Genomic DNA, 26,558 nt, shown 5'->3' on the forward strand with positions numbered 1-26,558 from the left:
GCGCATGCTCTGAGGCAAAGGCATGCTGCTGCTCCCTGTTGCTTTTGCCGAGGGCGGGGTGCCCTGCCTAGGGCACTCTTCCCCATGTAGCTGCTACTGGAACTTCTGAGCTCAGAAACTCCCCATCTTTCCAGCCAGCAGCTGCTGAAAGAAAGAAAATGCGGATTGTGTAGAAGATGATCAGGAGATCGGCAAACAAGCCAATATTTAAGAGACCCATAAAGCATGGACACAACACAAGTCACTGGCCACAGTGTTCAACATTTCCTTCAGTGGCTGCCATGTGGGAGAAAAACCTGCCCTGAAGCCAGTCTCAAAATTGCCTTTATTATTATTCAGTCTTCCAGACATTGGTCCTAACATGGTCTTTCTTGAGTAGAGGAAGAATGCCCAACACTGGAGACAGGCATTTTTAAAAAAAGAGCAGAGTAGTCTGATGCGCCACTTTCTGTACTGTATGTACATTTCTCTTGGCCATTGGCACATTAGCCTCAATGAGCTTTTGGAAACAACTAGTGATGAAAATGAGGTAAGTGAATTCACCATGAGCAATGATCCCCATTTCAAACTTCCTTCCCTTCTGAGGAAAAAGAAAACAGTTTCCATCCTTAGGGTTTGAAAGAAAAGCCTAGATTTTCCAGCCATTCAGGGCAAGGCCCCATGTTTCCGGCCCACTTCAACAAAGCTCTCCACACACTGATCAATATCTTCTTCACTGTGAACAGCTGAGATCTGTACACGAATCCGTGCCTTCCCCTTGGGCACCACAGGGTAGCTGAAGCCGATGACATAGATGCCTGTTGGATGAGCAAACAAAGGGAAGTAGTAGGCTAACAGAAGTGTTACAAGGCCCTAACTATCCCAAGCAATAGCCAGTTGCAATAATCTGTGCTGTATCAAAAATGTGATAAAATGTCTATGGTGAAGAAGCATCAGATACTGAAGGACTGAACCCTTGTGATGGCAGACTATGCAGCTGCTCAAGGAACTGAACAGTTTATAGTCTATTCTTTTTGTGAGGAAAGAGAAGTTGCCAGTTTGGCTGGGATCTAAACAAAGGATTGGTTGATAAGATAAATCAGATATAAGGAGGCTGAAAGGAAGGGAAAAAACAGGGAACATATGAGGAAAAAAGGAACTTGAAGGAAACAAAGGTGGCTTGAAGAAAGAGATACAGGTGATAAAGAAGTAGCCACCTCCTGCCTCAAGAGAGTGGGCTCTAAAAATACTGAAAAAACTTCACAGCATTTAACACAGAGAGGGGCTGTTTGTGATAGAAACCACTGTGACTCTTGATCAGACTACTTAAAAAGGAAGCTGATGATAGGTCTAGAGCAGGGGTGGCCAAACTTGCTTAATGTAAGAGCCACATAGAATAAATGTATCAAAGCTGCAAGATGTACAAATATTGCACACATCTTTATTAAAACTCTTAATGCTTTCTTTTGTGCAGAAAGATAAAATACATATGTATGCACTTTACAACATGACCATGCTAGAAGAAAACTTTTTTTAAAAAGCTGGGAATAACAGCGCCCATAAGACCAGCATAGGGAAAGGTTAGGGAATTATTTTTTGGCACCAGTGGGAGAAGGAAACACACATACACCATACAAATCACTGATCACCCTTTGTATCATTATGCCAAAGTTATTAAATACAGCAGCTACAAGAGCTATGAAACTAAAGGGGAACTCTGAGCCTCCCTCTTTAATTCCATCCCTCCTTCCAGTGGCTTCCTCGGCTCTTGTGTTCTCTTTCCCCACCATGGGTTTCTAGGCAACCTCTGTGGTAGAGAAGAAAAGCTAGCAAGCCTGCCTATTTCCCCCTCCTTCCCTCCTTCAGACACAGCAGAAATAGTCACCTACCTATGGGTTAGCACTCAGAGGCTGACTGAGGTCCCAATGCTAAGTACACTTACTTGAAAGTAAGCCTGCATTAAGCTTCTCCTAGACCTTCAGGAGCCGCACAATATATGTGAAAGAATTGCATGTGGCTCCCAAGCCAGTTTAGCCACCCCGGTCTAGAGTCTATCCTGACTGACAGTGGTGGGCTTTAACAATCACTGCAGCAGTGTGACCCAGTAATGCTGGGGGTGCAGGAGAACAACAGCCAAAACACATTCGGAGGGAGAAGGTAAATGGCTAGTTCAAATCAATACATGCAGTTACTGAAACCATAGAGTTGGTGCGTACCAGTGGTATTTGAACATGCAAAATTTGGGAACTAGGGAAATGGCAAGATCAGATCAATACATAATGTTTGGACTGCAAGCTTCCAAACTGACATTATTCAATGCTGCTGACACTGTTGAGAGGTGCACCCCCAGGATCCTTGCAAGGTCACAGAGGAAAGTTTGCTGACACAAGGCAGCAAAATGTCTTCAAATCTGGTCAAGAAGAAAGAGAATACTTGGCTATATAGTGCGCCTCCATGGGCCGCTCATGTTAAGGCTGCTTTCTAAGGATGATGCTACCCTCTACAGAGCTGTCAAGGAAAACACCAATTCAAAAATGGGGCTTTAGTTTTGCTTCATCTCAAATGGACTCGTGCTGAACTCAGATGGGATTAGAAAGAAAAGTGTCTATGTTGCTCCAGTCAGCCAGTGGTAAGGTTGCAGGGCTTGCTGTAAATTAACAATTGCATGACAACAGGTATTCAAAGAGATGAAATATTACCCATCTTCATGCTTGCTTGCTCATCTTATCTCTTGGTTCACAGGACTGCTTTATGAACGGACAAGACGGAAGGCATTATGATGGAGCAACTTCTAAGTTAAAGAGGAGCCAGGTGAGTTTTCCCCCTTCCCTGACTGAAGTTTGAGAACAGCTTCAGGTTGGCTGAGATGTGGCCAATTTGTGGGCAAGACATCAAAGACTACCGTTACCTCTCTTCAGCATGTCATCAGCCATTGTTGAAGCTAGCCGGGCATCTCCCAGCATCACAGGACAAATTGGGTGATTATTTCCTGAAATGGTGAATCCAGCTGAGGCCATCTTGCTTCGGAACCTGAAAGGGAAAGGAAAGTTTTCACCTCTCTCTTTCTAAACTCCACCCAAAGATCACTGGCCAGACACACAAACCAGTACTACAGTACCAACTGTCATTATCCAATGTTGTGCAATGACAAGACTGTATTTTTCTGTGTTACTTCCATTCCAAATTATGAAACTTCTACAAAATTATTTTACCAGCAGTACAAATTAAGGAAGCTAGAAAAATGTGCTTCACTTTGGTCCTGGATACATCACCATTTTCTCTTAAAGCTGGCAAGAACTGAGATGGTGCCAGGTAATACATAGGACACATTTGAAATAGCTGGGGTATGAGAAGGGGAAAATGGGAGTGAAGAAACATTTGATAAACCAAGCCATGGATATCCAATGGGACTTGGCAGGTGGGCCCACACTCGTTTCTTGTAGGATACTGAAGGACCCAATTAGGATGGTAGGCATCTCCACAGAAACCAAAGGGGATTCTACATTCTACCAGTGGACTAATTAACCACAGATAACAAAAACAGAGAATAACAGAATTATGAGATCCTTAGAGAAAGAACAAGATGGATTAATTCCTTAGTTGTGGTATAAAAATGAAGGCATTCTCAAAAGTGACAAACCGGGGGATGAGAAGAAGAGAAGAAGAGATTGGGTTTGTAACCCGCCCTTCACTCAGAGTCTCAAAGTGGCTTACAATCTTCTTCTGCTCCTCTCAACAGGCACCCTGTGAGGTAGGTGAGGCTGAGGGAGCTCTGAGAGAACTGCTCTTGAGAGAGCAGCTCTTTCAAGAACTGTGACTGACCCAAGATCACTCAGCAGGTGCATGTGGAAGAGGTGGGAATCAAACCTGGTTCTCCCAGATTAGAGTCCGTGCACATAACCACTACATTAAACTGGCTGCCTGTGAGTGAAGGTGTGAAGGAAACAACTGGGCATCCAAGGCTTCCCCCTGAAGCTCTTCCAACATAATTCACTTACTCTCTCTCACCGTTTAGTCTTGGCAGCCATGGACTGTGCAATGGCATTGCTCTTCATGAGCAGATCCAGAGCTTTCGAAGCACAGCCCACAACAGCAGGAGGCAAGCTATTGGAGAAGAGGTAAGGGCGAGATCGCTGGCGCAGAAGGTCAATTAGTGCTTTGGGGCCTGTTGTGTAGCCACCTACAAAGAGAAGAAATTATTACTATACAGCTGGTTTGCAAAACCTGGGACCCAACAAACCACACATAGCCCATATGTTGTGGCCTACCAGGTACTTGATACCATCCCTACACTCAAATGTTGCAGTCCTAGGCAAAAAGCAAACTCAGGAAGACCTTGATGGGCCACTGTACATGATCAGTATGCTGTGTTCTTGGAAGAGATCTTGAGGAAGACAAAGAAAGGTAGAAAGCAAACAGCAGGAAGAATCTGCAGAATGGCTTCACCATGCCATGGAATAACCTTCTTCTCTCCTGCCATGGCTTCACACCTGGCAAGTCAGTGACAGATAACCATAACAGACTCAAGACATCAGGTGCTACCAAAAGGAATGCTGGATAGCAGGAGGCTTTGCTGTCCCAATCCAATACCTCATATTTCCTTTAGAAAGAGCTCAGCAGATGGCCTTTTCTCAATCATTTGTGATGGAGAAAACAGTGGTACCTTCTAGTGCAAAGGTTATATCAGCAGCTCATGCAGGGTGGCAGTGTTTGTCTTCAAATGTTCCTCTCAACACACACAACTGCACCCTACTGGGCTGCTGGGTTAATGGCATCAATGCTGAGCAATGGGTTATGTTCAAATACCACTGGTACGCACCAACTCTATGGTTTCAGTAACTGCCCCTGCTGCAATGACATTCATTGAGCCTAATGTTCTCAGCCTGGGCCAAAAGTCTTGACATACGAGGTGTTTTGTTTTTAATTTGAAAAGGGTGACAGACTGTAGATGGTGACGCTAGGCAGACTTGCTGGACATAAAATTCAAGGATTTGCAAACAGAGAAACAGGACACCACTAGTTAGAAACTGCACCTGCTGCTCCTCCAAGTGCCTTCCCCAGGGTTGAGTTGATGATAGTGACTTGATCCATCACACCCAAGAGCTCATCTGTGCCCCTGCAAGGAGAATTACCTTTATTAGCCTAGGTAGCTCAGGCACTGCCTATCTCATGCAACCTTGTTCTTTCCCAGAGATGTCTGCACAGCAGGAGAAAAGTTTCAACATCCCATTCAATAGGTATAGGCAACTGTGATCCACTTACTTACAAGATTACGGCCAAAAAAGAAAAAAAATTAGTAAGGAAGGATATCTACAATTAAAATGAGAAGGTTTCTGCCAAGTGTCCTTGTGACGGTAAGCCATGGGTTAAGCAGAAACTGAAGACGCAGAGGGCCTGCGTCAGGTGACCTGAGGGTGGGGGCCAAGTGCTCGGAACTCTCAGGGAGGGAAAGTCTGTGAGGGACAGAAACTGCTGAGGCAATCAGTCAGTTAGTTGGTGTCTGACAGAGTTGTGCCTGTCAGAAGTCTGTCAGAGTTGGAGCCTGACAGAGACTGAGAGGGTCAGTTCGTGCCTGACAGAGGCTGAGAGGGCAGCTGATTCTTTGATGGAGCTTGGGACAGTGGCGGGAAAGTCTTCAAGAGAAGAAAAGCTGACTGCAAGCGCGACAAAAATAGCCACGAGGGCTGTGTGTGTAACCAGTGTGAGTCAGTCAAGACCTGTACGGTCGCAGACACCTATCTGCATCTCTGAAGGACTAGTGAAGAGGTTGAGGGGACGGATGTGGGTCTAAGAAACCAGAAGGGCTAGGAGGAGAGGCTCCAGTCGAGGGGTGAGACTTGGCACATCAATCCCAAGAGGCCAGACCTTTGCTAGAGGTGGAGAGTGTGTACTATAGGGAAACTGTGAACTGGAAACTGAGAGACTCAAGAAAGAAAAAGTTAATGTAAAGCCTGAAACAACTGAGCAATGTGTTAGCCTGTGTAAATATCTCCCATATCCCCAGTTTAAGACTTTGTGTTACAATAAATTCTGTGGTTTGCGTTAAAAAGTTTCTCTGGAGCCTATATTTGGAAAAAACTAACAAAGCTGCTGTGGTCCCCTACGAAGTGAATTATATTTCCATCAGATAAATAAAGTAAAATACCCCGAAGAGACTGATATAAAGAGATCCGGTGAGGCCGTGAGGCGGGCGCTGCTATAGTCCTCTTTCCTTAACTTCATTGAAGACTCTACAGAAAGACCCACACCTATTTCCCACTAGCCTTATGCCACTCTCATGCTCCTCTTCTCAGCAGGGCTTCCATTGGATTTCACACTATCTGCCCTGGGGCTGCAACTTGCTTCGCCTTTTTCACGCAGCAAACAGAAACTGGTTTTTAGAGGATTTTGTTTGCTGTGCAAAAGAGGCGGAGCGAGTTGCAGCCCCGGGGCAGATAGTGTGAAATCCGACAGAAGCCCCGTGGAGAAGAGGAGAGTGAGAGCAGCGTAAGGCTAGTGGGAAATTGGTCCCAGTGTTAAATAATTCTAGATAGGTAGCTGTGTTTAGGGTGGCCAGACCGTCCCGGTCTCCCGGGACTTTCCCGGTTCTGGCCCCCAATTCCCGGCTCCCGGCCTGGGTATACCGGGACCATTAAGAGGTCCCGGTTTAGCCAGCCAGAGAGCCGGGGGCCGCGCGCCCGGGCGGGGAAGGCGGCGAGGGAGGGAGGGAGCGACCCTGCGCGTGCGCAGATCGCTCTGCGCACGCGCAGGGACGCTCCCTCCCTCCCTCCCTCGCCGCTTTCCCCGCCCGCCCACGGGGCCCGGCGGTGGCGGCGGAGGCCCGGGAGGGCGTCGGAAAGGCCCGCGGGGGTCGCTGGAGGCCCTCCAGCGACCCCCGCGGGCCTTCCCGAGGCTTCCCCGGCCTCGCAACCCCCACCCCCCGTCCTTACCTGCCCGGGAAGGCGTCGGAAAAGCCCGCGGGGGTCGCTGGAGGCCCTCCAGCGACCCCCGCGGGCCTTCCCGAGGCTTCCCCGGCCTCGCAACCCCCACCCCCCGTCCTTACCTGCCCGGGAAGGCGTCGGAAAGGCCCGCGGGGGTCGCTGGAGGCCCTCCAGCGACCCCCGCGGGCCTTTCCGACGCCCTCCCGGGCCTCGCAACCCCCACCCCCCGTCCTTACCTGCCCGGGAAGGCGTCGGAAAGGCCCGCGGGGGTCGCTGGAGGCCCTCCAGCGACCCCCGCGGGCCTTCCCGAGGCTTCCCGGGCCTCGCAACCCCCACCCCCCGTCCTTACCTGCCCGGGAAGGCGTCGGAAAGGCCCGCGGGGGTCGCTGGAGGCCCTCCAGCGACCCCCGCGGGCCTTTCCGACGCCCTCCCGGGCCTCGCAACCCCCACCCCCCGTCCTTACCTGCCCGGGAAGGCGTCGGAAAGGCCCGCGGGGGTCGCTGGAGGCCCTCCAGCGACACCCGCGGGCCTTTCCGACGCCCTCCCGGGCCTCGCAACCCCCACCCCCCGTCCTTACCTGCCCGGGAAGGCGTCGGAAAGGCCCGCGGGGGTCGCTGGAGGCCCTCCAGCGACCCCCGCGGGCCTTCCCGAGGCTTCCCGGGCCTCGCAACCCCCACCCCCCGTCCTTACCTGCCCGGGAAGGCGTCGGAAAGGCCCGCGGGGGTCGCTGGAGGCCCTCCAGCGACCCCCGCGGGCCTTCCCGAGGCTTCCCCGGCCTCGCAACCCCCACCCCCCGTCCTTACCTGCCCGGGAAGGCGTCGGAAAGGCCCGCGGGGGTCGCTGGAGGCCCTCCAGCGACCCCCGCGGGCCTTCCCGAGGCTTCCCCGGCCTCGCAACCCCCACCCCCCCGTCCTTACCTGCCCGGGAAGGCGTCGGAAAGGCCCGCGGGGGTCGCTGGAGGCCCTCCAGCGACCCCCGCGGGCCTTCCCGAGGCTTCCCCGGCCTCGCAACCCCCACCCCCCGTCCTTACCTGCCCGGGAAGGCGTCGGAAAGGCCCGCGGGGGTCGCTGGAGGCCCTCCAGCGACCCCCGCGGGCCTTCCCGAGGCTTCCCCGGCCTCGCAACCCCCACCCCCCGTCCTTACCTGCCCGGGAAGGCGTCGGAAAGGCCCGCGGGGGTCGCTGGAGGCCCTCCAGCGACCCCCGCGGGCCTTCCCGAGGCTTCCCGGGCCTCGCAACCCCCACCCCCCGTCCTTACCTGCCCGGGAAGGCGTCGGAAAGGCCCGCGGGGGTCGCTGGAGGCCCTCCAGCGACCCCCGCGGGCCTTTCCGACGCCCTCCCGGGCCTCGCAACCCCCACCCCCCGTCCTTACCTGCCTGGGAAGGCGTCGGAAAGGCCCGCGGGGGTCGCTGGAGGCCCTCCAGCGACCCCCGCGGGCCTTTCCGACGCCCTCCCGGGCCTCGCAACCCCCACCCCCCGTCCTTACCTGCCCGGGAAGGCGTCGGAAAGGCCCGCGGGGGTCGCTGGAGGCCCTCCAGCGACCCCCGCGGGCCTTCCCGAGGCTTCCCCGGCCTCGCAACCCCCACCCCCCGTCCTTACCTGCCCGGGAAGGCGTCGGAAAGGCCCGCGGGGGTCGCTGGAGGCCCTCCAGCGACCCCCGCGGGCCTTCCCGAGGCTTCCCCGGCCTCGCAACCCCCACCCCCCGTCCTTACCTGCCCGGGAGGGCGTCGGAAAGGCCCGCGGGGGTCGCTGGAGGCCCTCCAGCGACCCCCGCGGGCCTTCCTGAGGCTTCCCCGGCCTCGCAACCCCCACCCCCCGTCCTTACCTGCCCGGGAAGGCGTCGGAAAGGCCCGCGGGGGTCGCTGGAGGCCCTCCAGCGACCCCCGCGGGCCTTCCCGAGGCTTCCCCGGCCTCGCAACCCCCACCCCCCGTCCTTACCTGCCCGGGAGGGCGTCGGAAAGGCCCGCGGGGGTCGCTGGAGGCCCTCCAGCGACCCCCGCGGGCCTTTCCGACGCCCTCCCGGGCCTCTAGCATTCCCCCCCGTTCTCCTCCGCCGGGGGGGGGGGGCGTCGGAAAGCCCTCTCCGCCGCCGCCGCCGCTGCCGGACTCGCCGCCGCCGCCGGACTAGCCGCAGGTAAGGGGGCCGGGGGGGGGGCTGGCGGGAGGGGGTGGCCTTCCTTCCTTCCCTCCCTCCTTTCTTCCTTCCTTCCTTCCTTCCCTCCCTCCTTTCTTCCTTTCTTCCTTCCTTTCTTCCTTCCCTCCTTTCTTCCTTTCTTCCTTCCTTCCCTCCTTCCTTCCTCCCTCCCTCCCTCCCTCCCTCCCTTCCTTCCTTCCTTCCTTCCTTCCTTCCTTCCTTCCTTCCTTCCTTCCTTCCTCCCTTCCTTCCTTTCTCCCTTCCTTCCTTCCCTCCCTCCCTCCTTATGTTCTTATGTGACCCAGAGTGTTGGACTGGATGGGCCACTGGCCTGATCCAACATGGCTTCTCTTATGTTCTTATGTGACGCAGAGTGTTGGACTGGATGGGCCACTGGCCTGATCCAACAGGGCTTCTCTTATGTTCTTATGTGACGCAGAGTGTTGGACTGGATGGGCCACTGGCCTGATCCAACAGGGCTTCTCTTATGTTCTTATGTGACGCAGAGTGTTGGACTGGAGGGGCCACTGGCCTGATCCAACATGGCTTCTCTTATGTTCTTATGTGACGCAGAGTGTTGGACTGGATGGGCCACTGGCCTGATCCAACAGGGCTTCTCTTATGTTCTTATGTGACGCAGAGTGTTGGACTGGATGGGCCACTGGCCTGATCCAACAGGGCTTCTCTTATGTTCTTATGTGACGCAGAGTGTTGGACTGGATGGGCCACTGGCCTGATCCAACAGGGCTTCTCTTATGTTCTTATGTGACGCAGAGTGTTGGACTGGATGGGCCACTGGCCTGATCCAACAGGGCTTCTCTTATGTTCTTATGTGACGCAGAGTGTTGGACTGGATGGGCCACTGGCCTGATCCAACAGGGCTTCTCTTATGTTCTTATGTGACGCAGAGTGTTGGACTGGATGGGCCACTGGCCTGATCCAACAGGGCTTCTCTTATGTTCTTATGTGACGCAGAGTGTTGGACTGGATGGGCCACTGGCCTGATCCAACAGGGCTTCTCTTATGTTCTTATGTGACGCAGAGTGTTGGACTGGATGGGCCACTGGCCTGATCCAACAGGGCTTCTCTTATGTTCTTATGTGACGCAGAGTGTTGGACTGGATGGGCCACTGGCCTGATCCAACAGGGCTTCTCTTATGTGACAATACTGACTTTGGTGGACCCAAGCACTGATTCAGTGTAAGGGAGCTTTGTGTTTGTGACTGGAGTAGACAATACTGACTTTGGTGGACCCAAGCACTGATTCAGTGTAAGGGAGCTTTGTGTTTGTGTCTTCTAGTGCAATTTTGTTCTCAGATCCTGTATTTACTTCATCAGTATATGGGATAAGGCACTTTCTCAACTGTGCTGCATAATGCAGCCTATTTATTTTGTCCTGTTGGCTCTATCTGCGCCACCTTCATCACTTTCGGGGTGTGGATCCCCCAGTGGAGTGGTCTCCCGACTCCCTCCGCCGGCTGTTTCTGATAGCCCTGCGCCCCCTCTTTCATTTGATATGTGTCCCGTGCGGGTGCCACCCTCCCGCCGGGAGATGCCGCAAAATGAGCCCCCTTGAGGCTTATGGCGGCAGGGCTCGGGGGAAGCGAGCTAGACTGCTGTTCTTTTGAGGGGTTATAGAGTGTTTCGAGCCCGTCCCTGTGGCATCGGTCCCATCATTGTGGGGCCCAGGGGGCCGGCGCAGCGGCACGCTGAAGCAGCCTGTCGGTCACTTCCAGGTTCCTGTCCTGCATCTCGACCGGTGTTATTAGTGACAGGCTGCTTCGGCGTGCCGCTGCGCCGGCCCCCTGGGTCCCTCAACGATGGGACCGATGCCACAGGGACGGGCTCGAAACACTCTATAACCCCTCAAAAGAACAGCAGTCTAGCTCGCTTCCCCCGAGCCCTGCCGCCATAAGCCTCAAGGGGGCTCATTTTGTGGCATCTCCCGGCGGGAGGGTGGCACCCGCACGGGACACATATCAAATGAAAGAGGGGGCGCAGGGCTATCAGAAACAGTCGGCGGAGGGAGTCGGGAGACCACCCCACTGGGGGATCCACACCCCGAAAGTGATGATGGTGGCGCAGATAGAGCCAACAGAGCCAACAGGACAAAATAAATAGGCTGCATTATGCAGCACAGTTGAGAAAGTGCCTTATCCCATATACTGATGAAGTATATACAGGATTTGAGAACAAAATTGTTTCCGGCGGTGATATTTGGGGGATTTTTGGGGACGTCACAGGAAGTGCTGTGAAGTCACTTCCTGTTTCCGGCAGTGGCATTTGGGGGAAATGATGTCATTTGGGGGAAATGATGTCACAGGAAGTGATGTCACTTCCCGTTTCCGGCAGGTGACGCGGGGGAAATGATGTCACAGGAAGTGATGCCACTTCCTGTTTCCGGTGGTGGCATGACGTCGCCGGAAGTGACGTCACCGGAAGTGACGTCACTTCCTGTTTCCGGCGGCGCGCGCGCGCTTCGCGCGCGCACACCCCTACCCACCCACCCACCCACCCCCCAGTGTCCCTGGCTGGCCTTCAGACATTATGGTCACCCTAGCTGTGTTAACCTGTAGCAACAAAATAAAACAGAAGGCTAGTAGCACCTTAAGTTTGGGTACGTCTTCAAGATAACCACTAGACTTCTGTTTTATTCCTGTGTTCAATGGAACAAAATCTTAAATTAATATTTCTTTAAATGTATAAGTCCCATTTTATTGAGTGCAAAAAAACCAGCAGCTAGCCTAAAAGATCTTTTAGTCCATAGCAACACTCATCAAAAGAAGAATACACAAGCTGTTTTACCAGGATCCAGCCCTCCAGTAGGGCAGCTTCCCTAAAGGCACTGCTGTTTCTGTAAAAATACAAAATCTATGAAATATTTTACCAGTCCTACAAGCCATAAGCAATATTACCTTAAAAAATTCTCAACTTCCAACAGTGATCATATGGCCTATGCAAGCTCTTGTGAAAGTGGAATATATAGGTGGAACACATAGGCCTCTTAAATTAAGAGTCTCTGAACACAAGAATAATGTATCACATAAAAGAATTGGTGCTGCTCTGGTAGAACATTTCCTAGAGCACAATCACAAACCTGCAGACTTTTTGTTTGGGGCTATATTTAAATGTAACAGACAAGACTATAGACTTCTAATCAAGAAAAGAAGTTGAATGGATTTTGAAACTCGGAACTCTGTACCCTAAAGGGTTAAATGAGAACATTTCCTGGCAGAGAGTCAGTTTGGTGTAGTGGTTAAGTGTGTGGATTCTTATCTGGGAGAACCGGCTTTGATTCCCCCCTCCTTCACTTGCACCTGCTGGAATAGCCTTGGTTCGGCCATAGCTCTTGGAGGAGTTGTCCTTCAAAGGGCAGCTGCTGCAAGAGCTCTCTCAGCCCCACCCACCTCACAGGGTGTCTGTTGTGGGGGGGCAGTGGAGATAAAGGAGATTGTGACCGCTCTGAGATTCATAGTATAGGATGGGATATAAGTCCAATATCTTCTTCCTCTTCAGATGCTCACATAGATAAAAGCCAAGACATGCCCAGACAGCTCACTCTGCTATAGTGTACATACAGGACTAATTTAAAAAGAATCTGGAAGGTTGATATGATCCTTAAATGGGTGTCTACTTCAGCTGGCCTCCCTGCTGTAGTTCCTATATTGTTGAAGGGTCCATCTGACTCCATCTATGTGACTCAAAGAGGTCTTTATGCAATTCTTGCTACCTGTTCTAGTCTTATTTTAATTATTTTATTTTTATTAAGTGTATATTTATAATTATTAACTGTATATTTAATTGGAATTTTATTGTGATGAGTTGCTGACACTGTTCTCTTGTTTTGATCTGCCTTAAACTTGCTTGCAGGGAGGGTGGAGTAAAGCATAAATAAATAAAACAATAAATTTAAATGAAGACTTTATATGATTATGTAATATGTAATGGATGGTAATGCTGATTCAGTTGTCTTAATATAAATAACTTATTTTGAATTGTACTCTGTACAAGCTCAATAAAAATGCCGTGTTTTATCAATATGTTTTAATTGACTTTAAAATGATGTATTTAATATACTTTTGTATCTGCATTATTTTGATAGATTCCCCTTGATGAAACTGCATGTGGAACACATAGGGGTTATACAATCATTAAAGATTCTTTCCTTTGCAGCATTTGTCTTCTCACTTCCATTTTATTGAAACCAGACTTTTACACCTTAGTTAAAGGTGAAATGGCATCAATAATATCATTAAATATTCTCATGCAGCAGTGCTAACTGCTGTTACACTTACACCATGGTTTAAATATAGTTTAAATATCAATGCCAGAACACTGGGATAGCAGAACTCTCTTAACCTCTTTCTCTCAGATAGAGAACGTAAAACATGGGGAAACTGTCAACCATATATCTAATTCTAAACATGGCTCCAGAATGTGGATCAAAATGCCACACAATGGGGTCATGTGCACAGAGGGGGTTTGGAGGGTGCTGTTGGAGGGGCCCAGAGAAATGCCAGAAAACAAGGGGGAGCTGGAAAAGGGACAGAAAACAGCAAAGGTATGGGAGAAACCGGGGGTCAGCAAGAACCAGATGGGATTTCCCCTGTAAGTCTTACAATGTCCCCACTCACATGGGACATAAATATGTTATTCAGCTGTAGGAAAGTATCCACTAGTTTCAATTATTTTCAGGCCTGGGTTTTCTCAAGTGATGGTTTGAGGGCATTTTGACATCTGGTTGAAGAATGATAGGCATAAATGTGTTGATACTAAAAGATGGGCTTGTTATTGTGCTAAGGTGATACCAGGCAAAAAAATTTCATATGTATTCCCTGATTTTCAATAGCTTCCATTAAGAAACCCAACACAGAAGAATGTAGATGTAGCTTGAATTTTAACCCAATTCGAAAGGGTGCTATGTAATGGTACTCTGTAAACAAAGGTATGTTCTGATAGGAACATAATAAATGTTTCCCTTCTTTGGTGGTTTACAATATTGTCAGAGTTGCAATATTAGAATCTGTGGTCCAGCTAAAGGTAACAGTTTTCAGTATATGAAGCAAGTAAATTAAAGCCTGTGCTGAGGCTTCCCTTATGGCTTCTCTTTAGGCCATTCCAAAGTGTAGGGTTGTAGAAGTGAAAGATGTTCAGATGCTGCTATTTTGCTGGAACAGGGATCTATTTAGTCATCTAGGTGTCCAGCCTCTGAAGGAATATTGTTCTTGCCCTTTCCAAAGATCTCCTTGTGTGTCAGCAGGAGAAGCCCAGGCACCAATGGAAGTTTTTAGAATCACCAGTTTGAATTTCTTCCTCCTTCTTCTTGCCATTGCCAATAGAAAGGCCTCACCAAAGCAAGATCCAGAACTGCTGCCTAGTGCTACTCTAAACACAGAGAGCTGCAAGCTTGCAACTGACGAATGCCCTTGAGACTGCAACAGCACTCCTGTGTATTGGAGAGTTTCTGGAACATGTTTGAATATATACTCCAATTATAAGGCTCCCATGGTATGGACTGAAGGATTGTGACTTAGCAACCTTGCTGAAACTCAATAGGTCTGGATGGGATACCTCCTGGGAGTCCTACATACACTGTTATTGAGTTCCATTATGGGGGAAAATGCATGATTTAAATGTGATTTTTTTAAAAGCTAAGGAAGAAATAAAAAGCTCCAGTGAAATTTGCTGGGCCTTGCTGAGCTAGCCTATATTGCTGGTAACACACAACTGTGTATTGCAGGGGATGATTGTGATGGAAGTGGTTATTCAAGAAAAACTGTAATAGCAGACAAGCTCTCTCAGCAAGGAGCTCCAGAGTTTCCTAGAAACACAGTCTAAAACTCACTGAACTACTCTGCAAGTGACAATGAACACATCAGAGATTTAGAATTTCTTTCTCACATACCACTCCTCATAAACAAAGAGGCAGAGAGGACCCACAAATGACCCAGCCTCACACATCACTATTGATTTTTTTAAACACCAAAGAAGGAGACGAAGTAGGACAATCAGATCTCATACCTTCCATTGGGCCCAAGGAATCCAGTGGCATGACACTCGTCAACAAAAACAATGGCATTGTATTTCTTGCACAGGTTACAAATTTCCCTCAAGGGGGCAATGTCACCATCCATGGAGAAAGCACCATCAGTGGCCACCAACCGCAGGCGATATTCCTGGGAAGATAACCACGTAGCTCATGAGCAAAAGCCTGTAATGCTTGAGAACACTGCTTGTAGTGGGAAATGGGAGACAGACATTGACACAAAGAACAAAGAACATGTGCCCGATTGAAACCGCCATCTATGGTCTACAACTTGCCTATTGTTTTATTGTACTGTCTCATATTGTTTTGATTTTAATTATACGTTTTAATTGTTGTTTTATCTATGTTGTCATCTGCCCTGAGCCCAATTCGGGAAAGGGTGGAACATAAAAATTAAATAAATAAACAAACAAACAATCACAGAACTGTCACATCTCCCAGAACCTGATCGATAACCTAGATTGGTGACTTTCAAAGTTTTCTGTCCTCTGGGAATCTCTTCCACATCAGCACTTTTGCATAGGAACCCTTGTACCCTTGGATACTGGTGCACTGCAGAAGAGATTGGGGCATGCTCAGTGCTGCACATTCTGCTCACAAAGAACACTGTCCAGCCCTGCTGTATTGCCCGATGTGAACTGAAAATACAAGTCCCATTCAGCAGTTCCCTGTGGACTGCGCACCAAGGCAAGATGGAAATGATGGTCAATGTTGCCTAAGCTTCTCCACCATTACCAATCCCTTGTAAACTGTAAACCCAGTCCCTTCACATGAAGTAATGTGCTAACAGATCATTCTGGGTGAAAACAGCTCCAACTTACTTGCGCATCCTGCAGCTTGCTTTCCAGATCTTGCATGTCCATGTGCTTGTACCGATATTTATTGGCCTTACAGAGCCGGATCCCATCAATGATGGAGGCATGATTCAGTTCATCAGAAAGGACGGCATCCTCTGGGGTTAGTAAGGCCTTGAGGTACCAAAATAAAAATTGCAGGCAGCTCAGAAACTTCCCATACAGTAAGTAGGTCACCAATTCAGTCTCCTGCACCCAGGTTAAAAGACGTCAAGCAGAAAAACTGGGAAAGTCTACTGCATCAGACACTGGAGAGCACTGCCCTTAGGAAAGCCAATGGACACATGAAGCTGCCTTCTACTGAATGAGACCTTGGTCAATCAAGGTCAGTATTTCATCCTGTCAATTGGAGATGCTTGGGATTGAAGCTGGGACTTTCTGCATGGAAAGCAGATGCCCTACTGTTGAGCCAAACTCCCCTTCCCCAATGGTTAACTCCTGGTGTAGGGGTGTTCTAGGCAATATGCATTTCAATACCTCCCCTCATCAACACATTGCAGTGGGTAGCTTGCTTGCTCCCTCCTCATTCAGGCATAAACAAACAGAGGGCAAGGGGTGAAAGATGTAGTTTGCTATTCCTCAGTGGCTTGTCCAAATACTAAGCAAGCAACAAAAGCAAGGCGTAACATCAGCTACAGTGCTGGGAAGGGACAGATGAGATTCTTCCATTGAGTAGTGGCAATCGCAAGCAGTAGCCAGAGAGAAAAAGAGCACCCTTTCCCTCTTTTTCCTCAATGCATTTAAGTAGAGTGAGGCAAAGTTGCTATTCCAGCAGACCACAATAGAATTAGATCCTCCTAAGGGGATCTAATTCTATTGCCATTAAAGAAATAAAGCAGCTGAGTAGCGTTTGTTGTTATGCTGCAACCATTTTGGGGTTGGCAGTGCCGGGCCCACTGGGGCATTCAGTGGATGTCAACCCTGACAGTAGCCTTGACTGAGTATAATCAACAAAAAGGGATCACAGTTGATAAGACAGGCAATGAAAGAAACAAATACTGTGATGTGCTGGCTAACAATGTTTAATGAAACCATTTTAAAACCTTTTTAAATGTCTTTTTATACTTCACTAGAAATCTCCACTCACATAACAATATTATCACAGAGGTCCAGGCTCACGTCCCAATATTACAAGAAAGTTCCTATGAGCACCCAGATATAGGCTCATTTCGTCAATGGACTTCCTCAGGAGTAATCCTTCCTATATTCCTTCCTGGGTTACCAGCTGCTTGTAACGACCCCAATGTTAATGCTCTTCTGCAACATCTTCTATCTTAAGTTTTTTCATCCACTCAATAACACTTAAGTGCATATATTTATATTAGGAGCTTTACAGCACAATCCTAAGGGGGTGGGGCGGAAAGTCCTTTGGGAACAGACGATCTGCTACACGGGTGCAAGTACCAGCTGTGCTGATGTATAGCCGGCGCCGCCACAGCGGAGGAGAGCTATGTGCGCATGGGGCCGCCCCAGCACCGCTCTGCCTGAGTAGCGGCACCTGAGGGCTGCGCCCGAGCATTGGCAGAGGTGAGGCGGGGCGTAGCGCTCAGGCTTAGGCGGCCAGGAGGGGGTGGAGTTGGGGGTGTGGCCAGGCTTAGGCGGCTCCCTGAGTAGTTTGGGCCATGACACGCCCCCCTGAGAGGCGCAAAGTTACGTCTGCAAAAATGGCGGCGTGCCCCATAGGCACTCATTGAAACCTAAAACAAAGGCCGTCGCGGGAGCTCGCAAACCCCTTTGGCCTCACCAATCCCCTCATGTCCTGGACTGGCGAGCCCCCTCCCCAGCAGCCAATTGGCAGGCCCCCCCCTCCTAGAAATACTTTCGCTCTGACCTCCCGCAACTCAGTTGTTAGGGACAGATGCGCATGGCGAGAAACTCTGCCTGTGAGCTCCCCATGATATGGACTTAGAGCGAGGGACAGGTAGGCACGTTGGTTTTCACTGCGCGGTTGCTTTGACAGTATCTTTGGCTTGCTAGGGGGAGAGTGAGGTCTCTCCCCTGGGGCTATCTGCTCTTGTTTCCAGGTCTCCAAAGGTTCACAGCTCCCGGAAGTTCTGTACACGAGGACTGTCGCCCATGGCTGGGTAAGTTCAACTGTGCGCCCCCACTGTCCTCCCCCCCTTGCTCTAGACAGGGTGGTGTGTGAGCGTCTCTTGCACTTGAACCAGGCAGTGGGCTCCAGCAGGGGGCATTTGCTGACCTTGCTCCCCTGTGCTACTGCCTGCTCCCTTCCCTCGGTCTGACCTCTGCCGAGTTCCCAACCCCTGGCAGGGCAGGGTGTGTGTGTGTGTATGTATGGCAGCTGCCCCGATGCAGGGAGGTGGGTCAGAGACTGTCCCTTTAAGAGAGTGCCTGGCTGAAATGCGGCCTCCTCCTCCAGCTGCCACTCCTTCAGATGCTCTTGATCTCTGTCTCTGTTTTGCAGGTGAGAATCCAACACAGAGGCTTCTGCGTGTGTCACTCCACCACCCACCCATTCCTTCAGCTGTTTCTGCCTGCTGCTCTGAATGGAGCCCTGCCCACGGCGAGACTGCCCAGCACGCACCAGGGCAACCATTGCATTCTGTTCCGGAAAAATAAAGTCTGAGCTGTGCCCTCTGTTGTCTCTCCTGCTTGGCATCTGCTGCACGTTCCCTGGGCAGCCCCCCCCCCATTCTGTCAGTGGTCTCTCCGAGAGAATGCCTGGGATGGTGGGCAGACTTGGTTCGGGGGTGGGTGGACTATGAGTCGCCATGCTGCCCCTGCGTGGCTGGACAGGGGCGGGGGGGGTGCCACCCGTCAGCCTGCCCAGGCTGACAGCCTACCCAACCCCATAGGGCTGTTGTGTGCAGGGCACTAAGCGGGGGGTTGATGAAGTGGACTCTGAGCTCTGAGGCTGATGAACTCGCACTCTGAGTTCTGCGGCCCCTGGGGGAGGTGTTCCGTGCACATGGCAGGGGGTGTCAAGGCAACACAGGGGGTCTCTGGGTGGGGGGGTGTCTGCTGATGGGCTGCTCACTCCCAGACAAACATTCCAGCCGCTGTCTATAACAGCGAACTCCTGCACTTGGTACTTCCTGCTTGTCTGCGCATGCCTCTGCCCGTCTGCCTGCCATTGGCAGAGTCTCTGACAGCGGGAGGGTGTGAGGGGATTGATGGCCTCTCCGTGCTCCCGTGCGGCCCTGTCCCGCCCCCACCTCGCCACCAAGCCAGGCTTCTTGTGCCCAGCCTCACTCCTGTTCCCTCCCCGTGTTGGTGGGACGTCTCTCCTTTGCCTTTGATCGTCTGCCCATCATTGGCTCCGTTCTCTGTTTGGGGGTGGGTTGGGGATGGCTATCAGCCTCTCCGGGGCCACCTCTCCTCATCCCTGACTGTCATGAGCAACGGCGCATGCGCCAATGGGGGGGGATGGGCTGGTCCTCCCCTCTGGCTGCCTCCGCCTCCCTTGCGTGCCTACACCAGCGGCATTGCCATGGCGACCGTCTCCCTCACGGCAAGCTATGCCTCTCCCCTCCCCACGCTCCAGCGTGCCGAAGTCCTCAGGAAGTCTACTAGCGGCGCGGCAGTTACGCCATGGCTGTCCGCCACTTATGTCTGGATTGGGCTTCCTGCCAGTCCAAACTTATTCTTTTAACCAGATGCACAAGCCTTCTGGAGTTGGCTGGCCAATAGCTCTCTGTAATATTTTTAGAAGCAAGCTGTTCTTTTAGATGGCCGATTGCTCTTATACTCTTTATAATTATTTATTTGCTTGTTTATATATTTATTTATAATTTCGAACAAGCCATTCTTTTGACAGCAAATTAGCTCAAAGCCACTTAAGTGTATATTTTAAGCAGGCCAGTCCTGTGCCTCTTCTATAACTGAATGCAAAAACTTATGTCCAAATACTAAGGTTTGTGCATCTGGTTAAAAGAATAAGTTTGGACTGGCTTAAGCTCCTAATATAAATATATGCATTTAAGTGTTATTGCTCACACTTTAGATTTGAGGAGTGCTGTACTTTCTCTATTGCCTTATCAATAAGGTTGGGAGTACAGGGAATGAAGAACTTAGTCAAGCTTTCCTGTGCCAGCCCCCCCTGCTTGCAAAAGCCACCTTCTACTAAAAGCACAAGGCAGCATTGAATCCCTGTGGTACACAAAACCCTAGTCCTATGAATGGTATCGTATCTTGTGACTGACTTGCCAAAAGACAGAAGTGGCTATACATGCCTGCTTAAATTGCATTTGTGATGGTCATGTCTGCCAGCCCCAAGATAGATTGAACAGAGTTTGGTATTTCCCCTTTGGCCATGCACAGTGCAAGATCTTGTCTCCAACTCTGGCTGACACTCATGTGAAACAGATTCTCCCTCAAAATAGGAGACAAGCACATGGCCACATTAAGTTGTATCTGCAGGTTCAAGACTCAACTAAATTCAGTGACTTCAGGGCTAGATCTGGCTATGTGAATACACTAAGACTTCTGTTCCTCCTCCATCTGCTCCTGTCCTTTCCTACTACGGATCAATTTCATCCTCCAAGGCAGTTCTTTTGCTAATAGGAAGTGTCTCTTTTTGATAGCAATTGGGCTTCCTTCTTCTCTCAAACTAGCTATCCCATGCAAAAGATAATTGAGAATTTTGGAATTCCAAGTTGTCCCCATCAATCTCCTGTACACAAAGTGTTTCAAACCTCAAAGATTCCAGCATTGGCATCAAAGCAGCTGGCATAGAGAATGGCATCTTCTCTCCAATGGAAACGAGCAATCTTCTCCTCCAGGTCCTTATGTATATCCTACAGAGATGGAGAGCAGACAGAAAAAGTGAAGACAAAATGCAGGCAGAAGACAAAATTGACAGTCAGCAGAAATGTAATAAAAATTGTGTTTCTACTGACGTAATATTTAATACTTATGCTTTGTTCAGAAAGCAGCTCCATTTGCTTATTAGATATATCATATTAATTGCACTGATGGTGTAATCTGCCTTGAGCCTCAGTAAGGTGGACTGTAAATAAATAATATTTTAAAAATCCCTCAAGCAACCCTGAGAGAGAAAATGGATTTGAGATCTTAAACCTCCTACTTCTTGAACTGGATCCTGGGCAACATCTCTGTCACTGGAGTGGAACCTCTTGCCTGACTTCCACTGCAACCCAAAATGCTGTTGCTGCGCGTTTAGAGGACCCTCAAGAACAAAATGAGAGGCAAATCAGGGTCCTGCTAAGCGATGGCAGAGATCAGCAAAAATCCCCCTCTTCCATAAGTGAAATTTCCAGCAGATTCAATTCTGTGTTTACTGATGCTTCCAGGTCATTTGGGATGGCTCAGATGCACTGATCCATACAAGCCACATGGTGCCCATGTTCAGCCCAAGCTGGTCACAAATACAAGTTTACCATGATGGGGAAATGGCAGACTCAGTATGTCTGGTGCACTCAGAGCAGAAGAAGACATAATAATGGTACTGAAAACTGGCTATGTTTCCGTTATTCACTGAAATAATAGCAGAGCTAGTCAAAAGACTTCCACTATGGCAGTTACTAAAAAAAAATGAGCAGCATTTTTACATGCTTACATTGCAAATACAGTTATATCATTGGAAATGGAAGAGGTGGGGAAAGAGAGATGGAAGCCCCGTCTGGCTCCATGTTCCTGCTCTATCTTACTTGTGTTCCACAGATGAAGCGGACAGAACTAAGGCCAGCTCCATATTTCTCCAGGGTATTCAGTCCAGCTTTGATCACTTCAGGGTGACTGGAGAGACCAAGGTAATTATTGGCACAGAAATTCAAGATATCTGAAACAAAAAAAGGTAAACAAAAATATCTGAAACAAAAAAAGGTAAGAATCAGCAGGAAGAAGGCAGCTATAGCTATAGTCATTGGCTTCAGTAGGCCACTTGGTTCCTTTTGATTTTAAAAAGGCTTAAACTCAGTTTGTCCCAGCATGATTGACACACAAAAAGGACAAGATGTGTCCATAAGCCAAAGTCCAAAGGGGAAAAAAAAGACACCCCTCTTGGAATTTCTCCTACACACCAAAGAGACCACTGTATACTATAATTAAACTGTTCATCAACTGTAGCTGTATTTGGGCCCCTGAAATGGAGAAGGCAAGGAAACTGTGGTCTGAACCTTTGACCCTCTGAATAGTTCCAGTTTCTGTTGCCTACTGTCTTTGTGGGAAAAGATATTTCAAGATTACAGGAACAAAAAAGGACAGTTGATGCTTTAGCACTAAACAAGTGGAACAGTATTGTAAAGAAAGGGAGAGCAAGGCTGATCTTAGTATCTGGTGGAGAGGCTGACAATTAACAGAGAAAGAATGTCCAGTTCAGGGAATGCAAAATAGGACAGTTTTGAGAGTGTAAGCATTGGTTACTGAAGATCAATGCCTGAACATGATAAGCCAAGAAGCAAAAGCAATGCTACTACATGCTAGTGTTGGACTGAACAGAACAAATTGGCCACTATAGGACTTTCTACACACAAAGACTGAAGGCTTCTCCTCCCATACTAGCATCAAGACTTTAGAAAGACTTCCATACCCAGCTCTCTGTGCCGCCACCACCTGTAGAGGTGAAGTGCATGGCAACAGAGACAGGCTTTTTCACAGGTGGCACTTTGTCTTTGGAATCCTCATCTCACCCATGTGGCACCTACCTTACTGGACTTTAGGCAACAGGCCAAAACATTATTTTTTTATCCAAGCTGAATGGTTTCATCTTTTAAACTGTTTTTATGGTTCGCTTCTAACTTGAGAACTGTTTTACAGATGTTAATTTAGGCTGATAAATGTTGTTTTACACCATTTTAAAGATTATTAATTCTTAAAAGTTGGGTCTTCTTTTGTTTCTTTTTTTATAGTTTCACTGTCTTGTTTTCACTTTTTGAGCTGCTTCAAACAGATAAGATGCTTCAAATGGGCAAGATGGAACTTTTCTTGGATAAGCCAAGAAAAGTAAGAGTGGATTACTGGGCAATAAAAACTTTCCTATTTGCTCCGTGACTAGTACTAGTAGATCTGGTAGGCTAAGTCAGTTTACTCTACCATTGAATGAAGCCACTGTGCCCTCCCCCCTGTGAGGGACCCAAAGTGACTTACATAATTATCCTCTCCTCCATTTTACCTTACAACAACCCTGCAATGTGTACAATATGTGAGTTGCTGAGTGACCTTGGCTCAGTTACCATGGTAGCGTGGGGATTTGGACCTGGCTTTCCCAGGTCCTAGCTCAAAACTGTAACCACAAGACAACACCAGCTCTGCAGAGATGAGATCATCTGTTAAAACCTCAGGCTAAGGAACAGATGTTGGATGAAATAACAGTTTAAAAAATGACAAAACCTAAACCCGCCTTTTAAAAAAAATCACTTTCCTACTAAATATTTTGTGTTACAACATAATGTGCTTATTAAACAATAAAGGATTTCCAGAGTAGCACTATGAGATGTAAAAGAAACAACAATTTGAAGTTTGCAGTCCAAATTATTCATCATTCTTTCTTCAGACGTTGACAATTTTATTAGACAAGAATAAAAACTATGTTGCAAATATTTTCTTATAAAATACAATGCAAAAACATTTGAGAACATAAGAGAAGCCATGTTGGATCAAGCCAATGGCACATCCAAGTCCCACACAGTGGCCAAAAAACCAGGTGCAATTGCAGAAGGAACCAAAAAAAGGCAGAGCATACAAGGTGTTTATGATCACAGATGTACATTCTGCATCTGCCCTTTTATATTCACCCCCAGGCAATGACTGGCATATGCATACTATGTCAAGTTCAACAATTCATAACTATGTAAGCTCTCCCTACTGCCTCTTTTTAATATTAGTGCCTTTGTCCAGCTTCAATCTCTGCGGAACTTTTAAAAAATCATGCTGAATCACTTTGGTTTTGATAATATGGCACAATTTTGTGAAATAATTTCTGTATACCCTCCCCTTACCAAGGTATGAAAGGAGTTTCTGCCATGCATAGATGTTTCATAAGGCCAGGGGTCTCCTATTTAGTAATTCTCTTAAGCATGTGGAGATAGTTGGCCACAGACTGGGCTGTTTTGGTTCAGGGATGTTTGCTACTCATGGAAGCTGAATTTCACCTATTGTAGTGCTATATGCTCAGCAATCAGATTTGCAGAGATGGAGGCTTTGAAGTTATACTTTTCCATTCATCTGGGCTACAGTGGATTATCTTGTTTAGCAAAAGATGTTGGACAACTTTTACAATACTTTCTTCAGATTCTCTAGGGCTGACACCATTTTGTTTCCTAGCAGGGTGCCTGTGCCTTTCACAGCTACACAACAGGCAAACATTCAGCAGCAGAGGCACAGTTTTTAATTTCTGCAGAAACCGTATTCCAGAGATTTTGCCAATCAGTCCTCTGCAGCACTTTATAAAACAAGAGACTAGTGGTATTTTTACAACTAACAAAAATTATCTCAGCATATGCTTTCATAAACTGCATCTCACTCATTGTCTCGGAAGCATGAGCGTATTTATAAACAAAATAACACAAATAACTGAGAAGCCACCAAGGAAGTCCAGGGTCTCTAAAGCAAAGCAGGCAGGAGGCCTTTGAACGTTTTTTGCCTTGAAAACCTTACAGGATCGTCCTCAATCTGCTGCGACTTGAGACATTTCCACTCCACAACAGGAAGGTGACAGTCCCCCGATATTACAAAAGCCGCTCAAAACAATACCCAACCCAAAATTAATTAATATTCTCGGGGTGTCTGAGAACTGCTCCCAACTTTTGATATGCAAACAAAGCAGGATCAACGCAAAACAGATCTATGGCAGAGTGAAGAACGATATGCAGATGCTATTATACCAACACAGAGGTGAAGCTTAACTAATTAATCTGTGCCTCTGAATGCAACGCCCACCTCGACACGCCCCCCGCCCCTCCACCAGTTAGTTTCCACCACCCAAATGCCTCCTTCCTCGCCTGCCCCAACCACCTCCTCGGCTGCCTTCAACGCGAATATGCGGCCCTTGCTTCGATGTGATCACCCTCTCGCTCTTCCACGTCCCGGCCCCTCGGATGCCTTCAAGCTCTCCCTCCAGGACGTGCTTGAGCTGCGCTAAAGCAGACTGCGCCCTGAAATTGCTGCCTGAGCCCAGAGAAAGCGGGCCTCTTCGAAGCTGGCGGCACCACATCCCCCCGACAAGAAAGCGTTCCAGTTCAAAAAAGGGAAGGAAGGAAGAGGAGGAAGGGAGGCCACAGGAATGGAGAAGGCGGTGTGGACTGAAGCAGCCAATCAGGAAGAGAAGAGAGGCTTTGCAAGTGGAATTCCTTAGAAAGGGGGTTTGTTTAAAGAGACAGGCTCCCCCTTCGAGCGTACACTTTGCTGAGGCGGGGGAGCTTGAGCAGGGTGGATATACGGTAGCTAACTGAATAAGAAGAGTTGGATTTATACCTTGCCCTTCCCTCGGAGTTTCAGAGCGGCTTACAATCTCCTTCCCTGCTTCTGCCCACAACAGGCACTCTGCGAGGTAGGTGGGGCTGAGAGAACTCTTCGGAGAATTGCTCTTGAGAGAACGGCTCTGAGAAAATTTATTGACTGACCCAAGGTCATCCAGCAGCTGCATGTGAAGGAGTGGGGAATCAAACCTAGTTCTCCACACCAGATTAGAGTCCACAGCTCTTAACTACTACATCAAACTACACATGCCTATGTTTTTTTAATTCTCTTTTTAAAATTAAACTTTTAAAAACAATATACAAGTGCAGTCAAATATTCACAAAATACTTAACCCTTTAAATCAGAGGTGTCAAACATGCTGTCCAGGGTCCGAATCAGGTCCCAGGAGGATTCCTATCAGGCCCCTGAGCAACTGGCTGTCATCTACTTCCTTCTCCCTCTCTGTTGCTTCCTTCTGCATAACAGCATGCTTGACCAGGCTTGCTCAACTGCGCAGCAGCTACAGAACAAAACCTCTGTTTTCTCCATTGGCTGAGGCTCCTCCCTTGGGGAGGAAGGGGGGAGGAATAGTTTGCTTTCCCAGGTTCTCTCAATCACAGAGCTACTGAGCCAAGCCTCTCTTCCTTCTACTGGCTGAGATTCCTCTCCTTCCTGGTTCACTGGGGAAGGAAGGAAAGAGCCAGAGCTTCCTTTGCCCAGTTCCTTGGATCCCTTGGGAGAACTACAAAGAAAGCACCTTTAAGACAGAGTGCTGATGTTTTTGTTTTAAGGATGTTTTACTTTTTTTTAAAATCTTCATGTTTGTGTCCTTTATAAAGTTTATATCTCTGCTGCCTAATCATAACATGGCCTGGCCCAACCCAATATGGCTTGGGCTGACAAGGTCTCATTTATGTCAGATTTGGCCCTCATAACAAACGAGTTTGACACCCCTGCTTTAAATCCCCCCCTCCTTGCAAACAGAAACCTATAATAATACATCTATACCATTATCCTAGGATCAGATTCATACAGGTGAAATTCAAGAGGTAGACAATATGATCAAAAATAAAAAGCTGCATAATAAGCTCTCTACACAGAGAACACACATTTTTGTTGTTCAGTTGCACAGTCAATTCTGACTCTTTGCGACCCCATGGACAAAGTCACGCCAGGCCCTCCTGTCTTCCACCATCCTCCAAAGTCTGCTCAAATTTGTGTTAGTTAGATCAGTAATGCTGTCCAGCCA

At 48.7% G+C, this 26,558-nt stretch overlaps 1 protein-coding gene across 1 annotated transcript; it reads right to left on the reverse strand.

Moving 5' to 3' along the window:
* Positions 1–306: 306 nt before the first annotated feature.
* Positions 307–25,168, reverse strand: GCAT (glycine C-acetyltransferase). Its single transcript, XM_060245481.1, has 9 exons — positions 24,866–25,168; positions 21,562–21,692; positions 20,587–20,688; positions 15,899–16,045; positions 15,053–15,207; positions 5,013–5,095; positions 3,988–4,159; positions 2,888–3,009; positions 307–797 (listed from the first exon to the last, which is right to left on the reverse strand). The coding sequence occupies exons 1-9, from the start codon at positions 25,062–25,064 to the stop codon at positions 646–648; spliced, it is 1,263 nt and encodes a 420-aa protein (XP_060101464.1). The 5' UTR covers positions 25,065–25,168; the 3' UTR covers positions 307–645.
* Between the last annotated feature and the right edge of the window lie 1,390 nt (positions 25,169–26,558).

This window comes from Heteronotia binoei, chromosome 8 (genome assembly GCF_032191835.1).
Source record: "Heteronotia binoei isolate CCM8104 ecotype False Entrance Well chromosome 8, APGP_CSIRO_Hbin_v1, whole genome shotgun sequence".
Classification (NCBI taxonomy): domain Eukaryota; kingdom Metazoa; phylum Chordata; class Lepidosauria; order Squamata; family Gekkonidae; genus Heteronotia; species Heteronotia binoei.